General features: G+C 36.2%; 1 protein-coding gene across 1 annotated transcript; it reads left to right on the forward strand.

Moving 5' to 3' along the window:
* Positions 1 to 14,835: 14,835 nt before the first annotated feature.
* LOC125218161 (zinc finger transcription factor YY1-like) lies at positions 14,836 to 18,081 on the forward strand. The gene is made up of 6 exons (XM_048119778.1): positions 14,836 to 15,066; positions 15,224 to 15,282; positions 15,481 to 15,680; positions 16,658 to 16,747; positions 16,994 to 17,140; positions 17,387 to 18,081. The coding sequence occupies exons 1-6, from the start codon at positions 14,981 to 14,983 to the stop codon at positions 17,960 to 17,962; spliced, it is 1,158 nt and encodes a 385-aa protein (XP_047975735.1). The 5' UTR covers positions 14,836 to 14,980; the 3' UTR covers positions 17,963 to 18,081.
* Positions 18,082 to 20,043: the final 1,962 nt, after the last annotated feature.

A 20,043-nucleotide genomic window follows, 5' to 3' on the forward strand; every position in this document is an offset into this window, starting at 1 on the left:
GAGACTTTCTCCGTACTTCAACTCTGCCGGCAGAATGCCCTTTCCAGCCGACGATGTGTATCGGCCCCAGCTTCGACACCCCCGGATCAACCCCAGGCGACCAAGAATCTCAGGCCGCGACACTGAGCGCGGAGGACTTCGAGGTGGAAGAAACGCCCACCGAGCCGCCTTCTAGGAGCGGGAGGGGGAAGGCGCCGGCGTCGTCGGCTGCGACTGATACGGGTTCCGATGAGAGGCCGAAGCGGGTAAGGACTACTTACACTCTGCAAGAGTCCGAGCTGATAGCCGACTGCTGGGCGGACACGTCACAGGACGCGGAGCGCAGCAACTACCAGACCGAGATCATATTCTCGGGAGCGGATTGCCGCGAAGTACAGGAGCCACAAGATCGCCTCAATGAAGGACCATGGCAGCGAGGCGATCCGTCGGCATTGGGAGCGCCTCATGAGGGACTGCGGGCACTTCAACGGTATTTATTCTAACTTGATGACTCACATGACGAGTGGCCAGAACGAGCACATGGTCCGAGATGAGGCCATCCGGATGTATAGTAGCCAGTACTTGTCGACGAAGGGCTTCAAGTATTGGAACATCTACGATAAGCTGAAGGATCTCCCCAAATTCCGGACGGGAATGCACGACGCGCTGCACGGGAAATCGGTGCGCTCGCGACTTAGCGTTTCGGAGAGCGAGGGGAGCGCGGCCCACATCGACTTGAGTGGGGATGGTCCGCACGAGCGCCCGGAGGGAGTGAAGAAGGCGAAGGGGAGGCGGAAGGGGAAGGGCGCAACGTCGGAAGTCGCGTCGGAATCCGTCATCGACTTAGAAAAAGCCACTTATTCGAGCAATGTCGCCAATCTGACCCAGATGTACACGCTGTACTTCACCGGCGGCGGGACCCCTGAAGAAAAGGCGGCCCTCTGGAAATGCATCCAACACCTGCAGAGTACGCTGGGGCTCGATCCCGACGCCCCTCCGGCCCCTCCGTCTTAGATTTTTTTTTTTTAAATCTTTGTTTATTTGCGTTTTTTATTTGTAGTTTTTTTTTTCTCGTTGTATTATATTTTCCAATGATTAATACAACGATGAATTGTTCATTATTAGTCTATTTATTAAATACATTTGTAGGGAAAATTAAATAATATAAAAAATAATGATGTAAAAATGAAATGTTGAGTTAGGGAGAAATAAGGGAGAAATAAGGGAGAAACCAATGTAGCACTTGGCTAAAAACTGGGGATAAATTTTGATCACCTACTTCCTTTTGGACTTGATTCAATTTGATTTTTGGCTTATAAGGTTCTAAATCACGTGAAATGCGTTCATACATGACATGTATATATATATGATATTTCGAAGTTACACTTTTTTTATTAGTCCAACTAATTGACTTGAGATTTACAATGGTGCGCTATTCAATATCTGAAACTTCTACTTTCAAATCACACTGAATTTTGTGTCTACTATTCAGGATAAAATCTGGATTCGCATTGCAGACGAATGATAACTAATTGCATTAATTATTTGATTGACAAGATTTGTACTAGGTATAGTTAAGCCATATCCATCATTAAGTTACTCCATTAACTAACAACTATGTCGTACAGTAGTATTTAATTAGAAAGAGAGGCATACGATAATTCATTTCCGAAGCAATATATATCAGAGCAGGTTAATTTAGAAGATATATTTCTTATTTATCTTTTCAAAAGATAATTATACCTTCTTAAATATTAATATACTCCAAGAAAAGAAGGTAAAGTAAAAAGACAACTAAAAATAACTAATATTTTACCTTTTCTACTGATAAACTCGTAGTTTAGCAAGTGTTTAGAATGTTTGAAAGTGTTTAATTGAGTGTTTTGTGTCACATTACTTGAGTTTTCTTCTATGATCCCCTACTTTAGTGTTTTGATAAGTTTGTCGTAGACAAAAGGGCTTTCCTAGTAATCCAGAGATTAAAGGGGCAATCGGTTGGAGTTGTTCACATCGTGTTCGTTGTAGTTGGATCGCTTTTCCCTTTTGTTCTCTTATTTAAAACTCGCTTTTGTTGCGTGTTTTATCTTGTTTATGTTTTTTTTTTAAAAATAAAAACCCAAACCCTTTTCGGTTTTTCTAGATAGTAGTCAAAATGGGTTGGGGTACTTGATTTGAAATTTGTCTTGGATACGATACTGTACTTGTTTATTTAAAATTACCCCGTACACTTGCGGGTAATTTGTTTAAAATAAATGGAGTCAATTTTTTGGCGTGGGGGCAAGGTTTTTTTGTTAATATCGTGTTAAAGATAAGATTTCTACTCTAGATTTTTTTGTTTAATTTTTTTTGTTTATATTTTTGAGCTCTAAAATTTTTGTGTTTCTTTTTTTTGATCAAACAGCTCAAAGGGGTTTCCCTTTTAGAGCCATCGATCTTGAAATTGAAGCTCAAAAAGAAAAGCTTTGAAGAGGCTAAACCAGCGGGTTCATTTCTTCTCGGGGCCCAGACGGTCACCCACCTTAAGAAACCCTTTCCTCACCGCACTCCGTTCAATTTGAGCCACATCCTCCCCTTCATGGCGGGGGAAAAAAGGGGGCATGGGGAAAAACAACCCCCCCTCTTTAAAGAATGCTGGGAAAAAGCAATCACGGATTGGGGGCGGTTTGATCAAGGGGAAGGGGATACCCTCAAAAATGTTTTTAATGGGGTGTCAAATCCCAATTGTTAGCAACAACGTGGATCCTAAAACTTTTAGCTCGGGGGGGCTCCTTGGATGGTGGAGAACAATGTTTTGGAGGGGTCACGGATGAAACAAACATATCACCAAGTTCATCCAGTTGCAACACGCAAAATCAAAGTGGTCTGGGGTGAAGCGTTGGGGGGATTTCCTTTTTGCTCAGAGGATGCCCCGGGATTGGCTGGAAAATCGGGCACTCCATCCCGCTGGGGTGCAGGGGGCCAAATTCTTGCAAAAAACTACCCTCCGGTGAAGCTTTGAATAAAGGGGTCCCATATTTGGATTTGAGATACCCCCAAAAATATCGAGGACTGGGGAAAAGGGTTTAAAAGGGCCTTTTTTAAACGGTGTCCTAATCATGGTTTGAGTCCAAACCATCAACTCCCCGATTCTGGGGGTTTGTCGATGCAAAAAAGGAGCTTAATGGATGGGGGGTCACTAATAAAGATCTGGGGGCGGGGGGAATAGATGATGAAGAGTTGCCTCGAATGATGGAGGGGACTAATGAAAGGAGCAAGGGGCCGGGGAATTCGCCTCGAGTCCCCACCCCCCCTTGGCGAATCCCTTTGGGCTCATCCCCAAAACTAGATCTTATGGGATGGGTCATCGGTCAAGAGAAACTAGAAATGGAAGATTTCAACTACATACACCGGGGCCAATCTAAAACAACTCCGAAACAAGGGGTGGAGGTTTCAACCACTTTGGAAATAAGCCCCTGCCTTCATGGGAACCCACAATGCCTTGGCCACCTTCGGGGGTTTCGGTGTCTCAGGAATGATCAAGAGCCGGAAGGGGTTGGAGGGCATCAACCTTCAGAACCGGGGCAGGAATATGGAGCATTCAAACAAAGGTCGAGAAGGTAGAGAATGATGTGCCAATGGCGACACATATGAAGAACTTAGAGGTCGGAAAGTGAGTCCCTCGGGCGGCCAAAACCGGGGCAATTCCCGGGGGTACCCCAAAAACCCGGTTGCAAGGCGTTCACGGGAGTGGGACAAGTTATGAGGGCCCCTTTTATGCCGAGACACCACCTAACTTGGCGACGGAGAAAGAAGCAGAGGCCGAGGTAGAAAATGAGGAAATTGAGACATCATCCCCCCAAATCAAGCCCAGAGGGCGGGGGGCCTTCCCCCAGTCTTTGGAAGGGAAAAAGAAGAATGATCGGTTCCAAAATTTTTTTGGGGATCTTGAAGGGTATAATAAATGGGCTGAACTATCACCTTTAGTTCATATATTTCAAATAAGTCTCAATCATGGATCAAAATCATGCATGATCTCACGTTACCCTTTTCCCATCGATTATTTTCAATATCACCATTCAAAATCAAAGTACGATTATCATATCGTTTTTATTCACACAACAATTCCAGATTTATCATCAAATCGTGTCACGCATGAGTGTTTCCCACACACAACACACGCACACACACACAACACATGTACACGCCTACCGAGGCGTGCACACACACACACTCTCGGCCACACACACACACATCCATGCATCCAAATTCACCGATTAATTTCCTCTTCACTCGTTCTAAATGCATGTGGACTCAAGAACACCGATTAATCGGTAGAGGAAGAAAAGATTAATAATAGAAGTACCTTTTCTTGCAAAAACAAACGGTAGAAACAAGTAGGATCTTGATTCTTCAACAAAATCTTGAATATCAGCTTCAATTCTTCTCCAAAAGATGAAGAATTAATGGAGAAAGTAGAAGAAAAATTTGAGAGAGTGGGGAGATGGAGAGAGCGACGTGAAGTAGAGGGGGGGCGGTTTTTCTGATGCTAGGGTTTTGGGTTCTCACTCTTATTTATAGAGTGCAAGATATAATCCAATAATTAAATAAATAAAGATTTGGAAAGATTTGATAGTTGTAGAGGCCGAAAATTTGAAGAGTAATAATAGGGAATTCGAATTCTAGGCTATTAAATTAGCCTATGATTTAATTTGAATATTTCACGGAGTAGAATAAAATATCACGGAGCAAGAAAATAATAAAAATCTCCCCCAAAATAAAAGGAACTAGGCGTGTAGTTTGACCCTTTCAAAGGGATTTAATTAAAAATCCTAATTAAATTAGGATATGGTAAGATCTTCTTAGATTTGGCAAGATATGCTAGGATATTTGAATTTATTTATGGAAGAGAATAAACAAGGGATCAAATAATAGAATAAAATAATCCATTCTCCCATAATATAAGGGATATTCGAAAATCCCATTATATGACAAGGGTTTCGAAAATCTCATCACCAAAATAAGGAATATTCGGACTTGGAATTTAATTTGGATAATTATCCCAAGCAATAATTAAATCCAAGAAAAATAGGATTTCTTTCCAATAAATAGGAGGGGTCGAAAATTCCACATACTTAAATAATGCTCCTATTAAATTCTCATTCATCCCTTAGGATAATAATCCACCACAATATCATTTCACCCCGCATCAAAATATTCACATTTTCTAATTTCCACCTCCATTCCACATTTTCCAACGACTTTGACCATTCCACGGCCACGTCATATATTCAACAAGTTTGACTATTCAACTCAAACTCAACTCCATATCGCAATTAGGTCACAAAGAATATTGCAATTTATCACTCATCAATTAATTCTATAGCATTAAAAGCATTTAATGCAAAAATTTCCACGTCACAAAAATTAGGGTTCGAAAAACGGGGTGTTACATTAACATTCCGCTGATTGAGGCACTACATCAAATGCTCGGATATGTCAAGTTTCTCAAGGAATGACATATTGGTGACAGATGGCTGACAGATCGGTGTCCCGCCCAGTGGGTGTTGTGGAGGACATATTGGTGAGAGTGAATGAGTTCGTCTTCCCAGCTGACTTCGTGATATTGGACATGGAGGAAGACAAAAAGGTGCCCCTCATTCTAGGAAGACCTTTCCTAGTGAAAAGCCCCTCTTCGTGTGTGCGTGTATTCAAAAATAGAGAATAACAGGTTCCCTAAATCCAGCAAATCCACTAGATCACGTGGTCTAGGAACTCGTTGAACGCAAGGAATCCCGGTCGTCGGACACACAAAGTACTTCTTTCAAAAACCCTCAACCACTTTACTAAACCTAGTATAGGGAAGTAGGGATCGATCCCACAGAGAAGGATGCGTAATACTCATGTTCAAGGATTTGGGTGTGTTTTTGGTGTTGGCTGCTGCCACACATTTTCTTGGGTTGAGGAAAAATCAAAATTAACTTGACTTGGGAACTCTTAAAATTCTTAAGCTAACAGCTAGACCTAGGCAAAATCATGAAAGGGCGTAGTAAAGGAAATTTAACTGTCCGACACTTGATCTAAGAAAACCACTACACTACTAGATCTAGGAAATAAACCTACTGTGGGGACCATGTCTGAAAAAGTAAGGTACGAATGCAAAGTTGGCAGAATAACTAACTCTCGTACTAACTAACAGCGACATCGTCTTCTACAACCAAATTGCGTAAAACTTCTTAAGAAATTCAACATGAGCGAAATTAAAACAGAGCAACTGACTTTTAAAATCAAATTAAAGCATGATCGACGAAAAACTAAACAGATCTGCATACTCTAGACGAAGCAAAACAGAAAACAAGAAGAAAACAAAATCCATCTAACAATGATCTTTCCACACGTCGAATCCAACCTCAGACGCTAAATCCACTCCGGATCCAAGCGCCCGACGCGAACTCCAACCAACAGAAACTCTTCATCGCGTCAGATTTAAACAAGGAACTCCGAATACTCAAATAACCACAGATCTATCACCAAATTCCATATCAAACACCACAACATCAAAATAAACAGAGATCGACATAACATTTGAAGAAATAAACTAAGAGCAGAGAGATCTATGCAAATTGACTTGAAATTAAACTGCTAAACGCAGATCAACAAACGGAAAGACAAATACGCATCATCAACATCAAGGTCGACTCCCAAAAGTGAAGTTCGACGGTGAAAACGAGCAAAACACTGAAATTAAAAGTAATTGTATCTTCGCCCTCACTCGGACGGTGTTGCCAACCACGAAATTTCTAAGAAAGTAACCTTCCGTTCCCGACTACCCCAGATCCATTCCAAGTGTGTGTAAAGTGTGTGAGCTAAGAAGAGTGAAAAAAAAGTGATAATCCCTGCGTTGCATGCTCTTCTATTTATAGGCGTTTGAGTGGGGCCCAGCGAGGTATAGATAAGACTTTAATGCCCTCAGCTTTTGACTCCTTTGTCACGCCAATTCCCCTTGTAAATCCTGCTCACTTTGCTTCTTCTTTCGCTAGACCATCTTCTTCAGTTTTTCCTTGATCTAGCGATTTTCTTCACACACCTGGCTTAGGAAACGTGTTAGACCCAGCAATTTATAACATTTTTCGTACATTACCGATGCATGAAATTAGCCTTATCACCTAGCCACAGGGAAGGCCTTGATCGATGTTGACAATGGAGAGCTCACTTTTCACTTCAATGGTGAAAGTGTGACTTTCTCCATCTATGAAGCCTTGAAGAGGCACGATGTGGAACCAGGAGGAAGCCTGCAGCATTGCAATGTAGTGACTATAGTGGATGATTGTGTCAAAAAGATGGCCTACACCAACTTACCAGAAGATCAACTAGAGGGGTGTATCGTTAACTCTATTCATATAACATAGTTGATGAAAAATCACACATATTTTTTTTAGAATAGGAGACAAGGCAACGAGCAATTCACATTAGGCAAATCACAAATAGGAAACACAAGTCACTTAGCTAAATCAACAAGTTTTCGCAAACATTTTAACCATAATCATCATAGGCAACTCATCCAACAAACATGCTTAGCTTATCTTGCCAACTCACCCATTTCTCATTTCAATTTCACCCAAAGAAAGACTCGACCAACAAAAACACACAAAAGCTAGACACCAAAAACATGAAAATCAAATAAAAGAAAATAAATTGTCCTACTATCACCACATAAGATGCCATCATATCAAATTAGGGTACATGCCAGAATCACTCAAATCACCACAAATTACATCACGGGGAACACGAATTAGGGAGAGGGGAAAGAGAAAAAGGCCCAATTCCACTAGACACCCCCCCAAACTTATTCCAAGCCAAGGCAAGGATAAGTTTGAAAGAATGTGGAATTGGGGCGGACCTCTACTGATTCGGCGAGTGATGAGGCGGTCTCCAGGCGGCCATGAAATCCTGCTGCTGCTGCACAAAAGTGGCCCATCTTTCATCGTACTGGGCGTAGAAGTTCCCAAAAAAGTGACGAAGAGTCTAGTTCATCAATAAATTTGAAGACGAAGACGATTTGCCCATTCAATTCACCTTTGGGAGTATCTTCATTAGTTTTCCTATGTTCAATTCACTTTCTATGGATTTCTCTTGTAAATTTGCATTGAATATGAGTAGCTAAATCATTTGTAGAGTTTTGGTGAAGACTACAATGAATACTTTTGATTAATTCAAGGACTTTTGATTACCTTTGCTCTTGTGATTTCTTTGTTTCATTCTTGTGCCTTTTTAATTCAATTGCTTAGCTACCAATTGGGTTTGTCTACCTAGTTTTGAGTAATCGAGAGAAACCTAATTAGGATTGATAAAAGAATGAACATCACCTAGATAATTTGCATTCGAGAGAAAGAATTCTAGAGTGAGGGCTTGAGCCTTTTGTTTTAAGAAGTTAATTGTGACGTATTAGAAGGAGACTTCAATTTAATGATTAATCAACTGGTTAAGTGCACTCGAGAGAGGGCTTAGTCTAGACTAGCGGCTTTCCTAGTAATCCTAGAGACTTCAAATGGGTAATCGAAGTTGTTGAGTTGTTCACATCGTGTTCGTTGTAGTTGGATCAAAGACTCTTCCTTGTTCTCTTATTTGAAACTCGTCTTTTGTTACGTGCTTTTATCTTGTTTATGTTTAGTTGTTTTTCAAAATCAAAACCAACCTTTCCGGATTTTCTAGATAGTAGTCAAAATCGGTTCGTAGTACTTGAGTTGCACAATTTGTCTCCGTGAATACGATACTCGTACTTGTTTATTGCTACACTAGCCTCGTACACTTGCGGGTAATTCTCGTGTTTAAAATATATCGAGTCATCTACCAAGAAAAGGTAAAGATACCCTCTCAAAATAAAAGAAGGTATATACCCTTTCCATTTGAGTATGAATATTTTTTAAAAAAAAATAAATATAGTAATTATTCCCGTTTATCTTTCCATTTACCCTTTCTTCTATGCATCAATAGCGATTGCTTGTAGTTTGTAGACGAGTAAATAATTTAATATAATTATTAGGTGGGCAACAGCTAACTAATTAATAAAAGTTGATATGTAATACTACTAGTAATTAAAAGAATTCAGTCTTACAACCATCAGATTTTTAGGATGAATTAATACTCCGTGTACCAAATACTCCCTATCGATCTTGAATAGGAACGGAGAGAGTAAATGAGACTCCCTCTGTCCTATAAAAATATAAATATATGATATAGTATGAGAATTAAGATAAAATTAGTAAAGTAAGATGGAGGAGAGGAAGGGTAGTTAAAGTAATGTCAGTGGATAGGAGAACCTATATTATTATTGGTGTTTTAATGGTAGTATAAATTGTAAATAACTTGATGTATTTGGGTAATCAATTAGAATGACTTTCATAAATGAAAATATTCATATTTTTATGGGATTGACGAAAATAGAGAGTGCACATATTTTTATAGGTCGAGACTGGTATAAATAGAAAGTGCACATATTTTTATGGGCAGAGAGAGTATCAAACTTAGGATAGTATCAAATGGCTAGAATTGATGTCAAGTGGCATCTAAATTTTAATTAAATTATGAGGAAAATTTTATCAGTTAAATCAAAAATCAGTTATGATAATTAATGTCTTGATTTTTGCGAATTTGGGTACATTCAACATGTAGTAAATTCTATGTTATGATTAAGTAAATTCAGTGTTATATATGATTATATATATTTTTCAAATTTGTAATGACACATTTTTTTCAATGGCAGGTGGTACTTTAAAATATTTCAAAAAATTTAAATTACAATAATTTAACTTTAAATTTATAATTGCATAATATTATATCAAAAACTTCACGATACATTTTCAACTGATATTGCAAACGATATATTATAGGAACAATCTTGATGATATTGTATAAGAGAGGAGATGATATTATGTGAGAGAAAATGATATTGTATAAGAGATATGATATTATAAATGATAGTACTATTATGATATCAAATGAAGGTTTGGGTTCTTCTTTTGTTAAAACTTAAAACTCAATCAATATATGAAAAATCTAATAAACATATATTAAAAATTCAATCAATTATATATTAGAAATCCAATTAATTAGCATATATTAGAAAAAGGCAACATATGTTAGAAATCCAATAAGCATATATTAAAAATTCGACCATCATATATTAAAATTCAAACAATATACATCGGAAATTCAATCAGCATAAATTAGTTAAATCAATCATCGTATATAAGAAACTCAATCAATGTATTTATAAAATACAATTTGCAAAACAAATTTCTCCAACGGAATATATGCAGATTAGAATTTTGTTAGAATCTCATGAAATTACTTTTAATTTGATTCATTGTTTATGAAATTAAATTTAAATCAAGAGTTGTATGAAATTTAAAACATTACAGTAACTTTTTATGAGAGAGAAACTATATGAAATAATGCAAGAAGGACATGGATTTAAGAATATTCATAACTAAACTCAATGCTCAATGCTTCATTGGATATTTTATGAAAACATCGGCGGTTACATTTTTATTTATCATCCGTCAGAGCGTTCACAATACAGCCTCATTTTGAGCGGCCACCCAATAGTCATAGGACTGAATTGCATCTTCCCAAAACCTCACAACTACCTGACAGGGCTGCATTGCATGTTCTCGAAACCTCACGGCCGCCTGGCTACCCGCCCCCCTCGCGGTTGAATCGTTGGTCGCCTGGAGGCTGCATTGCAGCCGCCACAACCTTTTTTCTTTTCTCTTTCTGAAAATTTATTTTTTATATTATTTTAAATATCTCGATTTCATCTATAAATATTCCTTTTTGTCAATTTTTCCCCAAACTTATACATTCATTTTCTCTATTTGTTGTTTTTGGTATTTAATTTAGTTTTGTTGTTTTTGGTATTTAATTTAGTTTATACTTAACCCTTTTAGTATTTAAATAATTACATTTCCATGGGTATTTATTTTTCGATTTCAATTAATGTAGCTTTAAATTAAAATTCAATTATTTTATTTAATTGACTCAAAATCATACCCCTCCAAGTTGAGTTGTATTCATCTTCAGGATTTCTTAACTAAGTTGAGTCATTTTATTTTTTGACAAAATACAAAAATCTAATTACTCTTAGGCCATGTTTGGTTGACGGGAAAGTAAAGTCGGAAAGGAAAATGATTCCCAAGAAAATGAATCTCGGGAATATGATTCCTAATAACTTTACTTTTCAGTGTTTGAAAAATATCAAGATTTTATATTTTATATTTGATTTAAACACCAAACTAAAAATATGGTACTTATTATTATATTTTATATTATTGCTTATTTATTAAAAAGAAATAATAATATAATTTTTTTTAATAAATCATTAATTAGAAATGATAATAATTATATTATTATATTATTATTAGGATGGGTAGTTAAAATATGGATCATTGATCATAATGTATAATAATATAATTGTCATTATAGTTACATGGAATAAATTATTATAATAATAAATATTATTATTATTATTATTATATTTGCTGATATTATAATTAAATAAATTTTATAATTTAAATTTTACTATGATTTTATTTATTAATTATTAATTTATAAAATAATAGTAATAATTATTTATTATTATTATTATATCATTTATATTTTAATTTTTTAATAAATTATTAATTACTATTATGATAATAATGATTATATATAAATATTATAATAATACAGTTATAATTACGATGAATTTAATAGTTATTTATTATACTGAAATTAAATATGATTTACAATTTTATATTATTTTTAAAATATTGTATTTAATAATAATAATATATTGCATAAAATATGTAAGAATCCAAAACTGGGAAAGAGAATACCTAAGAAAAGCTAGGATCATGAATCCTGGAAAGTTAACTTTCCTTGTTTCGGGATTCTGATTAAAAATCGAAACAAACACAGGAATTTAAAATATAAGGAATCAGATTACTTTCTCAAACATAATCCTGACAACCAAACATGGCCTTACTTTATTCTACCTCCAACTTGACTCTATGTTATCTCTCCTATTTTATTTTCTTCTCATACTCCCTCCGTCCGAGCATAAGTGAAACGTATTCTTGTTGGAATGTCCAATCCAAGTGAGACGTTTCTTTTAGTTGCTATACTTAACTCACTTATCTCTCCTACTTTATCTCTCCTATTTATTTTATTCTCTCTCTTTTTTATTATCTCTTACTCTCTTAGTATTCTCTTGCTTACTTTATTACTATCTCATTTTTTCTTACTTAACTTTAACTATTTAATGTGAGTATAATTTTATTCACAAAATACCACTGCCCTAATTTATTTGTTAAAATAGAAATGTCTCACTTAGATCGAGATGAAAAGAATGATTTATTTTATCTTCATTTAACCCATTCAACATATTTTCTTAATTTCCATATTTAAAATTAGATATGCTTCAACTTAGCAGCGACGGAAAGAATATTGGAAATGGAGGTTGAAATAAGGGGCGGGTTGTACCGCAAGTATTGGGTGTGTATTGTCATCAATTAATCGTATACAGTCTATATATATAGACTAACAGATTAGTTGTCCACTTTTATTATCCATATTTTTCTCGAAAGAAGGCACCACAAAACTTTTCTTTTGTTTGCTTATCTTGTTTGATTCTCATAATTAAAAGATTTCGGGTTCAATGTCGTATATTTCCCACATTATCATAACGTAGTCATCCTATATAAGTGGTTTTTGGGTTTGAATCTCCCTTGCCGGATTTATTTCTCATATTATTCTATATTACTCCATTCGTCCCATATAATTTGAGACACTTTGATCAGCACGAGTTTTAAGAAATCTAATGAAAAGTAAGTTGAAAAAGTTGGTGGGAGGTGGATCTTATTTTTAAAGTATTAGTTTTATAATAAAATGTGAGTAGAAATGAGTTAGTAGAGTATGAAGTTCACTACCAAAAATGATAAAAGTGAAACGTGATAAATTAGGTGGGACGGTCCAAAATGGAATATTGGGTCAAATTATGTGGGACGGGGGAGGGAGTACTAGTTATTAGTAGTATTTTTAATTAGTTTATGCTTCATACGTGCCATTTAAAAAATTAACTAATTCACCTTATGTATAGCACTTCAAAAAGTAATAACCAAAATATTAATAAACGATAAGGATATTACTCTTCAAACCATAATTTATACTGAAGTAACACGGGATAATGTTAAACTAAATAAATTTGAGAATTAAAGAATGGGAGCAGTTGAAAAAGAGAAAGAGACGTTTATAAAATTTTATAAACGAATTGTCATTCTCTAGAAAAAGCAAAGAACCACATAATCTTCAGCAATATTCCCCTATCTAGACTTTATTATTTTAATCAACACGACTTCGCGAATTAAGCTTATCTTCTGAGAATTAATATATGGAGTATAGGGGTGACACCCCATGGAGTATATATATAAACTCTGTATGTGTAATATATAAAGAGAGTTATTAAAGCCGAAAGTCCAAAAGTCTTCCAGTAGGTGGTGGGGTTTGAACCAGTATCCTCAAGGTCACTTTACCTCCGTGCTACAAAAACACTACAATCTGTTGGTTTTAGGGTGTTATCGCCGAAGTAGTCTTCCGTCAACCGTTGGTCGGCACCGACATGGTCACAGCCGATTGTCCGCCGATGATGGATCGGCCGAGAGACTGTCGCCTCCGCCTCCGCCTCGTCAGCTTCACCTTGCACCGCTGAAACAAGTTCATCAAACTCCTGATCGATCACTTGTTGAAACTGTTCATCGTCAGAATCCATAGTTTGAAAGTTGAATTGAAATAAATTGGAAAGAGTGGAGTTTGAATTAGGGTAGAAAAATTGCGTATTTATAAAAAAATTAGAAAAAAAATAAAATAAAATCGTAAATGCCCAAGGGCCGCGGCCCTCCGCAATGGGGGCCACGCCTCGCGCCCAAGGGTCCCAGCTGGGCCGGGTACTCGGCTCTCCCTCGAGCTACCCCCCGCGCTTGCGCTCGCGTCTCCTCGCGCCTCCAGCTGTAGGGGTCTGCACCCGAGCCATCTCCGGGCCGAGGGCCGCAACCCCCTTATTGTGGACGCTCTTACGAGCTTTTTTGGTAGAAGATTTTGAACATAAATATTTGTATTTATTCAGTAATTCTCCCTCGACACCCATACGTGGCTGTGTTACTTATAACAGCCCTAAAAATATAATTTATCAATTATGGGCCTTCATAGATTTTATTGTTTGACCCAATATCGAAGGTCGAAGTTATAAAATTGTTTGTAATCAATTGGGGGTAAATACACCTTACATACGAAAATGTTTCACCAATGTTCCAATCAAGTACAAAATATTTTAAGTTAACAAATATTATACAAAAAGTTTGATTAGTATTTCAAATTAGTACATTCTATCTAAAAATCACTAACATCGTTACCTTTTCTTATTTTTCTTCCTTTCGACTCTAAAATTAGCTACAAATATTAGCTGAAAGTTAAATGTGAATTCATTGCTTGATAAAATGTCCATATGGCAATATATAAGGTATCATTTAGAGAAATAATATCATATTTTTAGGTCATAATTTTGGAGAAAAATAAAAAAAATAATAGTGTTAGTGATTTTAGATCAAATGTGCTAATTCGTAACACTAATTAAACTTTTTGTATGATATTTGTTAACTTAAAACATTTTGTACTCAATTAACATTGGTGAAACATTTTGCATGTACATTATAATTATCCCTCAATTAGGAGTCACATTCATAAAACGGAGTAAACCGGACCGGTCCGGTTGTGGATACCGAACCGGGGTTGAAAGTATAACAATGGCGGATTAAAACTTGACGGTACTTTCTCTCTCTAAAAACTTCCAAGATATTCACAGGCCTCGATCTTGATTTTCTGCTAAACATTTACTTCCCTAACCCTAATTTTAGCTGCTGAAGTTCTACTTCTCCAATTGATTTAAGAAATTGACCTTCTGGCGAAGAGGGCGAGAGAGAGAAGCGAGTCAATGGAGACTCACATCAGCCACAGTCCCTTCGACAGACGCCCCATGTCCCGCTCTAGAGGCCCTGCCGTTAAATGGTTCAAGGAATGGTAAAAGAAGACAACTTTGATTCTTTCTGCTCAAATTTCCACTCTTTTTTTTCTGCGCATATTTAATTTGCTGTTAGATGATGAGTTCGGTGAAGCAGGGTTTTGTTTAATTTTATGTAAATTGCAAAATTTACTAATTTCTTCAAATCGTTTTCAGGGTGCCGCAAGATATTGTTTCAAATGGTGGGAAATGCCTTGTCTTGAAATGGGTTAATGGTGAGTATCAAAGGTTTTTAAGTTTTATGTCATATTCAAATTGTTTTAGTAGGATTCTTGTGCATGTGATTGATGTACAAAATTGGCAGAAAATAGCATAGAATGAATAATACTCCATCTTGTTGTGTTGTCTGATATTTGATTGGCGGACAATGCCATATATATTTGATCCGCAAAGCTGGTTGTATTCGATTTCAGAGGCAACGATGAGGGCCATGAAGGAGAAGTCAAAAGAGTCAGAAGTGGCTGAGCCCGAGCCTGAACCCACAACAGAAGTTCTCTTCTTATGCAGCTATGAAGGCTGTGGGAAGACATTTATAGATGCTGGAACATTGAGGAAGCACTCTCATATTCATGGGGAGAGACAATATGTTTGCCATTATGAAAATTGTGGGAAGGTAATGAATGGCATGAGTATAAAAGCAACTTAACCTGCTCTCTCACTATAATATGATAGTGTCTTTGACTATTGAAAACACCTAGAACTTATATTGTTATTTGGATCAAGTAGAACATGCTCCATCACTAACAAAAAAAATAGGAGCACTATTTAAACCAAAAGTTGATTACTAGATGTTATCCGAATGGTTTGCTTTGTGTGGAGAGAATCAGAACTATATCACTATTAACTAAAAGATTGCTATAAATTAGCCAAATAATCTCCACCATAACAGACTTACATTATTGAAATAAAGAGGAGAGAAGGGATTGCATGATACTATGAGTTGTTTACTTAAGGAAACTAAGGAACTTGTAATCTGTTGTACTACCTTGGAATTTAGTTAACTGTTAGTATCATATCTCATTGAAATTTGAAAGTAAGAAAAGTAAACTGAGCAAGTGGAAAGAAATTCCTGTTAGTTCAGTCACCTGTAAACTGGAGTATCTTATTGTTATTTTTCTTTTCCTTTTTATTTTTATGTGTTAAACAAATTTGGGGATACAAGTTACAACTATATTGGGTCTGCTGGTTCCTTTTTTGTTATTTTTTATTTATTATTCTGAATGTTTTTGGAACAACTATACTTGTGAATTGGTAAGTGTATATATGTTATCGTTGGTTTGTCGAGTTGCCACTGAATTAAGCAAATCTGGGCACAGGAATCTGAATCTATGTATTTCAGCATATTTCATAGATATCATGAGAACTTTATCTTGCATATGTTTCTAATTAACAAGTACTAGTAGTTAGCATCTTCACTAATGTGTGACTGAAAGGGCCTTTTGAAATGGAAAGGCAATTTTTGCTTGAGCAAGTTACACTGTACTTAATGGATATTCAATTAGAGTTCTGTGCCTCCTCTATCATACGATGTTGTTCATTTCTTCATAATGTCTCATTGACATCTGAATTCTGTTTTCATGTGCTTTGCAGAAATTTTTGGACAGTTCCAAACTAAAGAGGCACTTTTTAATTCATACTGGGGAGAGAGACTTTGTGTGTCCACATGAAGGCTGTGGTAAGGTGAGTAAACTAGCTTATCAAACTAGTGTGTCACTGCCATCCCATAAAGAAGACTAATCTAATCATCTTATCTATGAGCCATTATCAGTCATTCTGTTTGGTCTTATTCATAACAAGCGTGAGTGGGTGCTCAATCTTCGTGTCCATGGTGAAAAAATGCCAGATTTGTAAATACTCTCCAGAATCTGCAAGAGTTGCTCACTTCCAGTTGCTACCCATATCATCTTATAGTTTTCTATTGTGCAGGCGTTCTCTTTGGACTTCAATCTCAGGTCACATATGAAGACACATGCGCAGGAGAACTATCATATTTGCCCATATTCTGACTGTGGAAAACGATACGCCCACGAATACAAGCTAAAGAATCACATAGCATCTCATCACGAGAAGGCGGTCAGTTACAGATTCCATGTCTTCGCTAGCTTTGTCGGATTTGCCCCTTTTTTGCATAATATTTTTCACAGCACATGTTCTGGCTATTTTGTTTGTAATGTTCTTGCAAAGGCTAGTGCTCCTTTGTCTTTACACTGATCAGACCTTCAGTTTTTAGGCCCTTAACGGGTGGGAATGTCAAGAACGCTAAGTGTGTGATTATTGCTTAATCTTTAACTAATCCTAAATGTTTGGCAATTCGTGCAGAATGTGATGGAAACGCCCAAATATGTTATGCCTCCTGAAAAGCCCGTGAAAACTCCGAGGTCTACAACAGGAGCAACTCCGAGATCTACAACAGGAGCAACTCCGAGGTCTACAACGGGCCCTGCATCATCAGACCGGCCACATGCCTGTCCGTATGAAGGGTGTGAGAAGGCTTACATTCATGAATACAAGCTAAATCTTCATCTGAGGCGAGAGCATCCCGGCCATTTTCCAGATGAGAATGCTAAGGCCAACCAACAAAACACCGAACATGAGATGGATGAAGGCAGTGATCAAGATGCGTACGCTGGTAAACGTGGAAATAGTAAAGTCCGTAAACAAAGCAGGCCAAAGCCGAACCTGAAGCAGCCACCTTCAAAGGTTTCTCGCCGTAAGACTTCTACTGTTTCACCTGTCAATTTGAATTTGGTGAAGAAACATCGACCTCTCAAGGAGGAAATATACGAAGAAGAAGATAGTGAAGAAACGGAAGAGGAACGAGAGAATATTGCAGAAGGGTGGAGATACAGCAACAACAATGAGGATGATGATGAAGAGACAGAATATGAGGATTGAGTTAAAACTATTTTTCTGTTTAGATGAACATAAGAGTGCATTTTTTATCTTTCAAATCTTCAAATAACATGTTATATAGACTAAGATTATTCTTTATAGTCAGTTTAGAGTTTAGATTAGTACTTTTTTGATTCAATACTTATATTAGGTAATAAAGAGCATAAAGAATATTTAACTAATTCTTCTCAAGGAAATCTCTTGTCCCACAAACATTGAGAGTCTCAGATAGAGATGCTCACGGTTCATGAACCGGCGGTTCCGGTTTTAGGAAATGCGGTTTTTGTGAGGTTTTAGGTGGTTTTGGCTCGGTTTCGCGTTTCCGGTCTGGAACCGTCCGGAACCGGCGGTTCCGGCACGGTTTCGGTTCTGGAATTTTGGAACCTGAATCGAACCACGCTTCCAAAAGTGATGGTTTCGGTTCGATTTAAATCTCACGATTTCGGTTTCACGGTTAACCGCCTGAACCGAAAACCTTGGGCATCTCTGATTCTCTAGTCTCAAACCATTGAAATTCACGTATTAATATTATATAATACATGCATTGTTATGGTCTATATATGATTTTAGTCTAATATTATGGTTAATACATTTGAATCATAAACATTGTGAAATTGTCCTTTTTTTTGTCCTAAAGTAATGTGCCGCTTAAATTTAACGGCCAAAGTGATTTTGATCTAATTAACAATTTACACACTATTGATTAGACAAGTAACACGACTAAAGTCTATTTTTGTCATATAGCAATTTATGATTTTGGTTTAAGATATTATGTTTACTAGTTTTGAATCCTAAAGATTATGAATTGGTTATTTTTTGGCTAAAAATTGACGAAACTATTAAATTATAATGGTGCTAGGATTTTTTTTTGCAATGTAAATCACAATGATTAAAACCAAGATTCGACTGATATCAATGGCGGAGAGAGACGAAATCTTAGAGGTTCTAAAGCTCGTGATCTTCAAAATTTATCACATGGATGTCCGACTATGAAACCGCACGTTGGCATCGAATTTTGGTAGCTAAGCAAGTACCAAAAGTTGTGCATGTGAAGTTGTCGTCTCAAATAAGAGTTCACAATATTGCTACCTCTGTCCCTTAAAAATGAAAATTATTTCCTTTTTAGTTCGTCACTTAAAAATAGTAGAAACTTTCAAAAGTTTTTATTTTAGATAGTGGACTTCACAGTCCATTAACATTACTTTCACTAATATTTCTCTTCCTTTTTCTTACTTTACCCATTTTTCTCTTTTAATTTATCAATTATCTCTTTTATTTTGCCAATTGTGTAATACTAAAACTCATACCACTTCAAAAGTTTCTATTTTCAAAGAGAGATTATTATAATTAATTTAAATATATATTTATTGCTATTTAAACATTTAAATTTTAATTATATTTTAATTTCATAGTTTTGCAATAAAATGAAAACAATTTTGAAATTTCCAAATTTTTAAAATTGGGGTTTGAACCTCGATGGCCAGACATTCATAAGCTAATTGGAGTTAGAGGTCTTCGATGTAGCCTAATTTGAGGAGAAACGTTATGGCATGCGCGAATTTTAGGTACTAGCTTCGCATTCTAAATTTTCCACTGAATTGCAATTTTATAGACGATCATCATTGAGATTTTTGAGTATGGATTATGGGATTTAAAATTTTAAGCCTTTGCCGCCGCCCATCACCAACTATTTCAATAAAATTTTGGGTTTAGAGCATTGTAAATTTGTAATTCAAATCGTGCATAACTCCTACCACCGTCAAAATTTGAAGATTGGATATAAGATTTTTGGAGAAAAATAAACTATTCATAATGTTTACAACTCTGATTAAGAAATAGTACTAGTAAGTAACAAAAGGAGTATAAACTTTTTATATATTTACAACGAAAAATAAACTATAGGCCCAAATCACTTGGATGATCAAGTTCAACATCAACGGACCTAAAAATAGACAAATCATAACCTTTAAGACCCAAAACTATGAATCTTAATATTGCCAGCCAAAATTATAAAATAATATACAAATTGAGTTTAGACTAACCAAGTACTCCGTAATCAACACAGAAACTCAAACCAACAAAAA

The sequence above is a fragment of the Salvia hispanica genome, chromosome 4, assembly GCF_023119035.1.
Source record: "Salvia hispanica cultivar TCC Black 2014 chromosome 4, UniMelb_Shisp_WGS_1.0, whole genome shotgun sequence".
Lineage (NCBI taxonomy): Eukaryota > Viridiplantae > Streptophyta > Magnoliopsida > Lamiales > Lamiaceae > Salvia > Salvia hispanica.

Bases quoted from the DNA above. Each gene is read 5' to 3' on its own strand.
- LOC125218161 (XM_048119778.1), top strand. From the start codon at position 14,981: ATGGAGACTCACATCAGCCACAGTCCCTTCGACAGACGCCCCATGTCC. The intron at 15,067-15,223 runs GTAAAAGAAGAC...AATCGTTTTCAG, and splicing joins GTTAAATGGTTCAAGGAATG to GGTGCCGCAAGATATTGTTT. The intron at 17,141-17,386 runs GTCAGTTACAGA...CAATTCGTGCAG, and splicing joins CATCTCATCACGAGAAGGCG to AATGTGATGGAAACGCCCAA.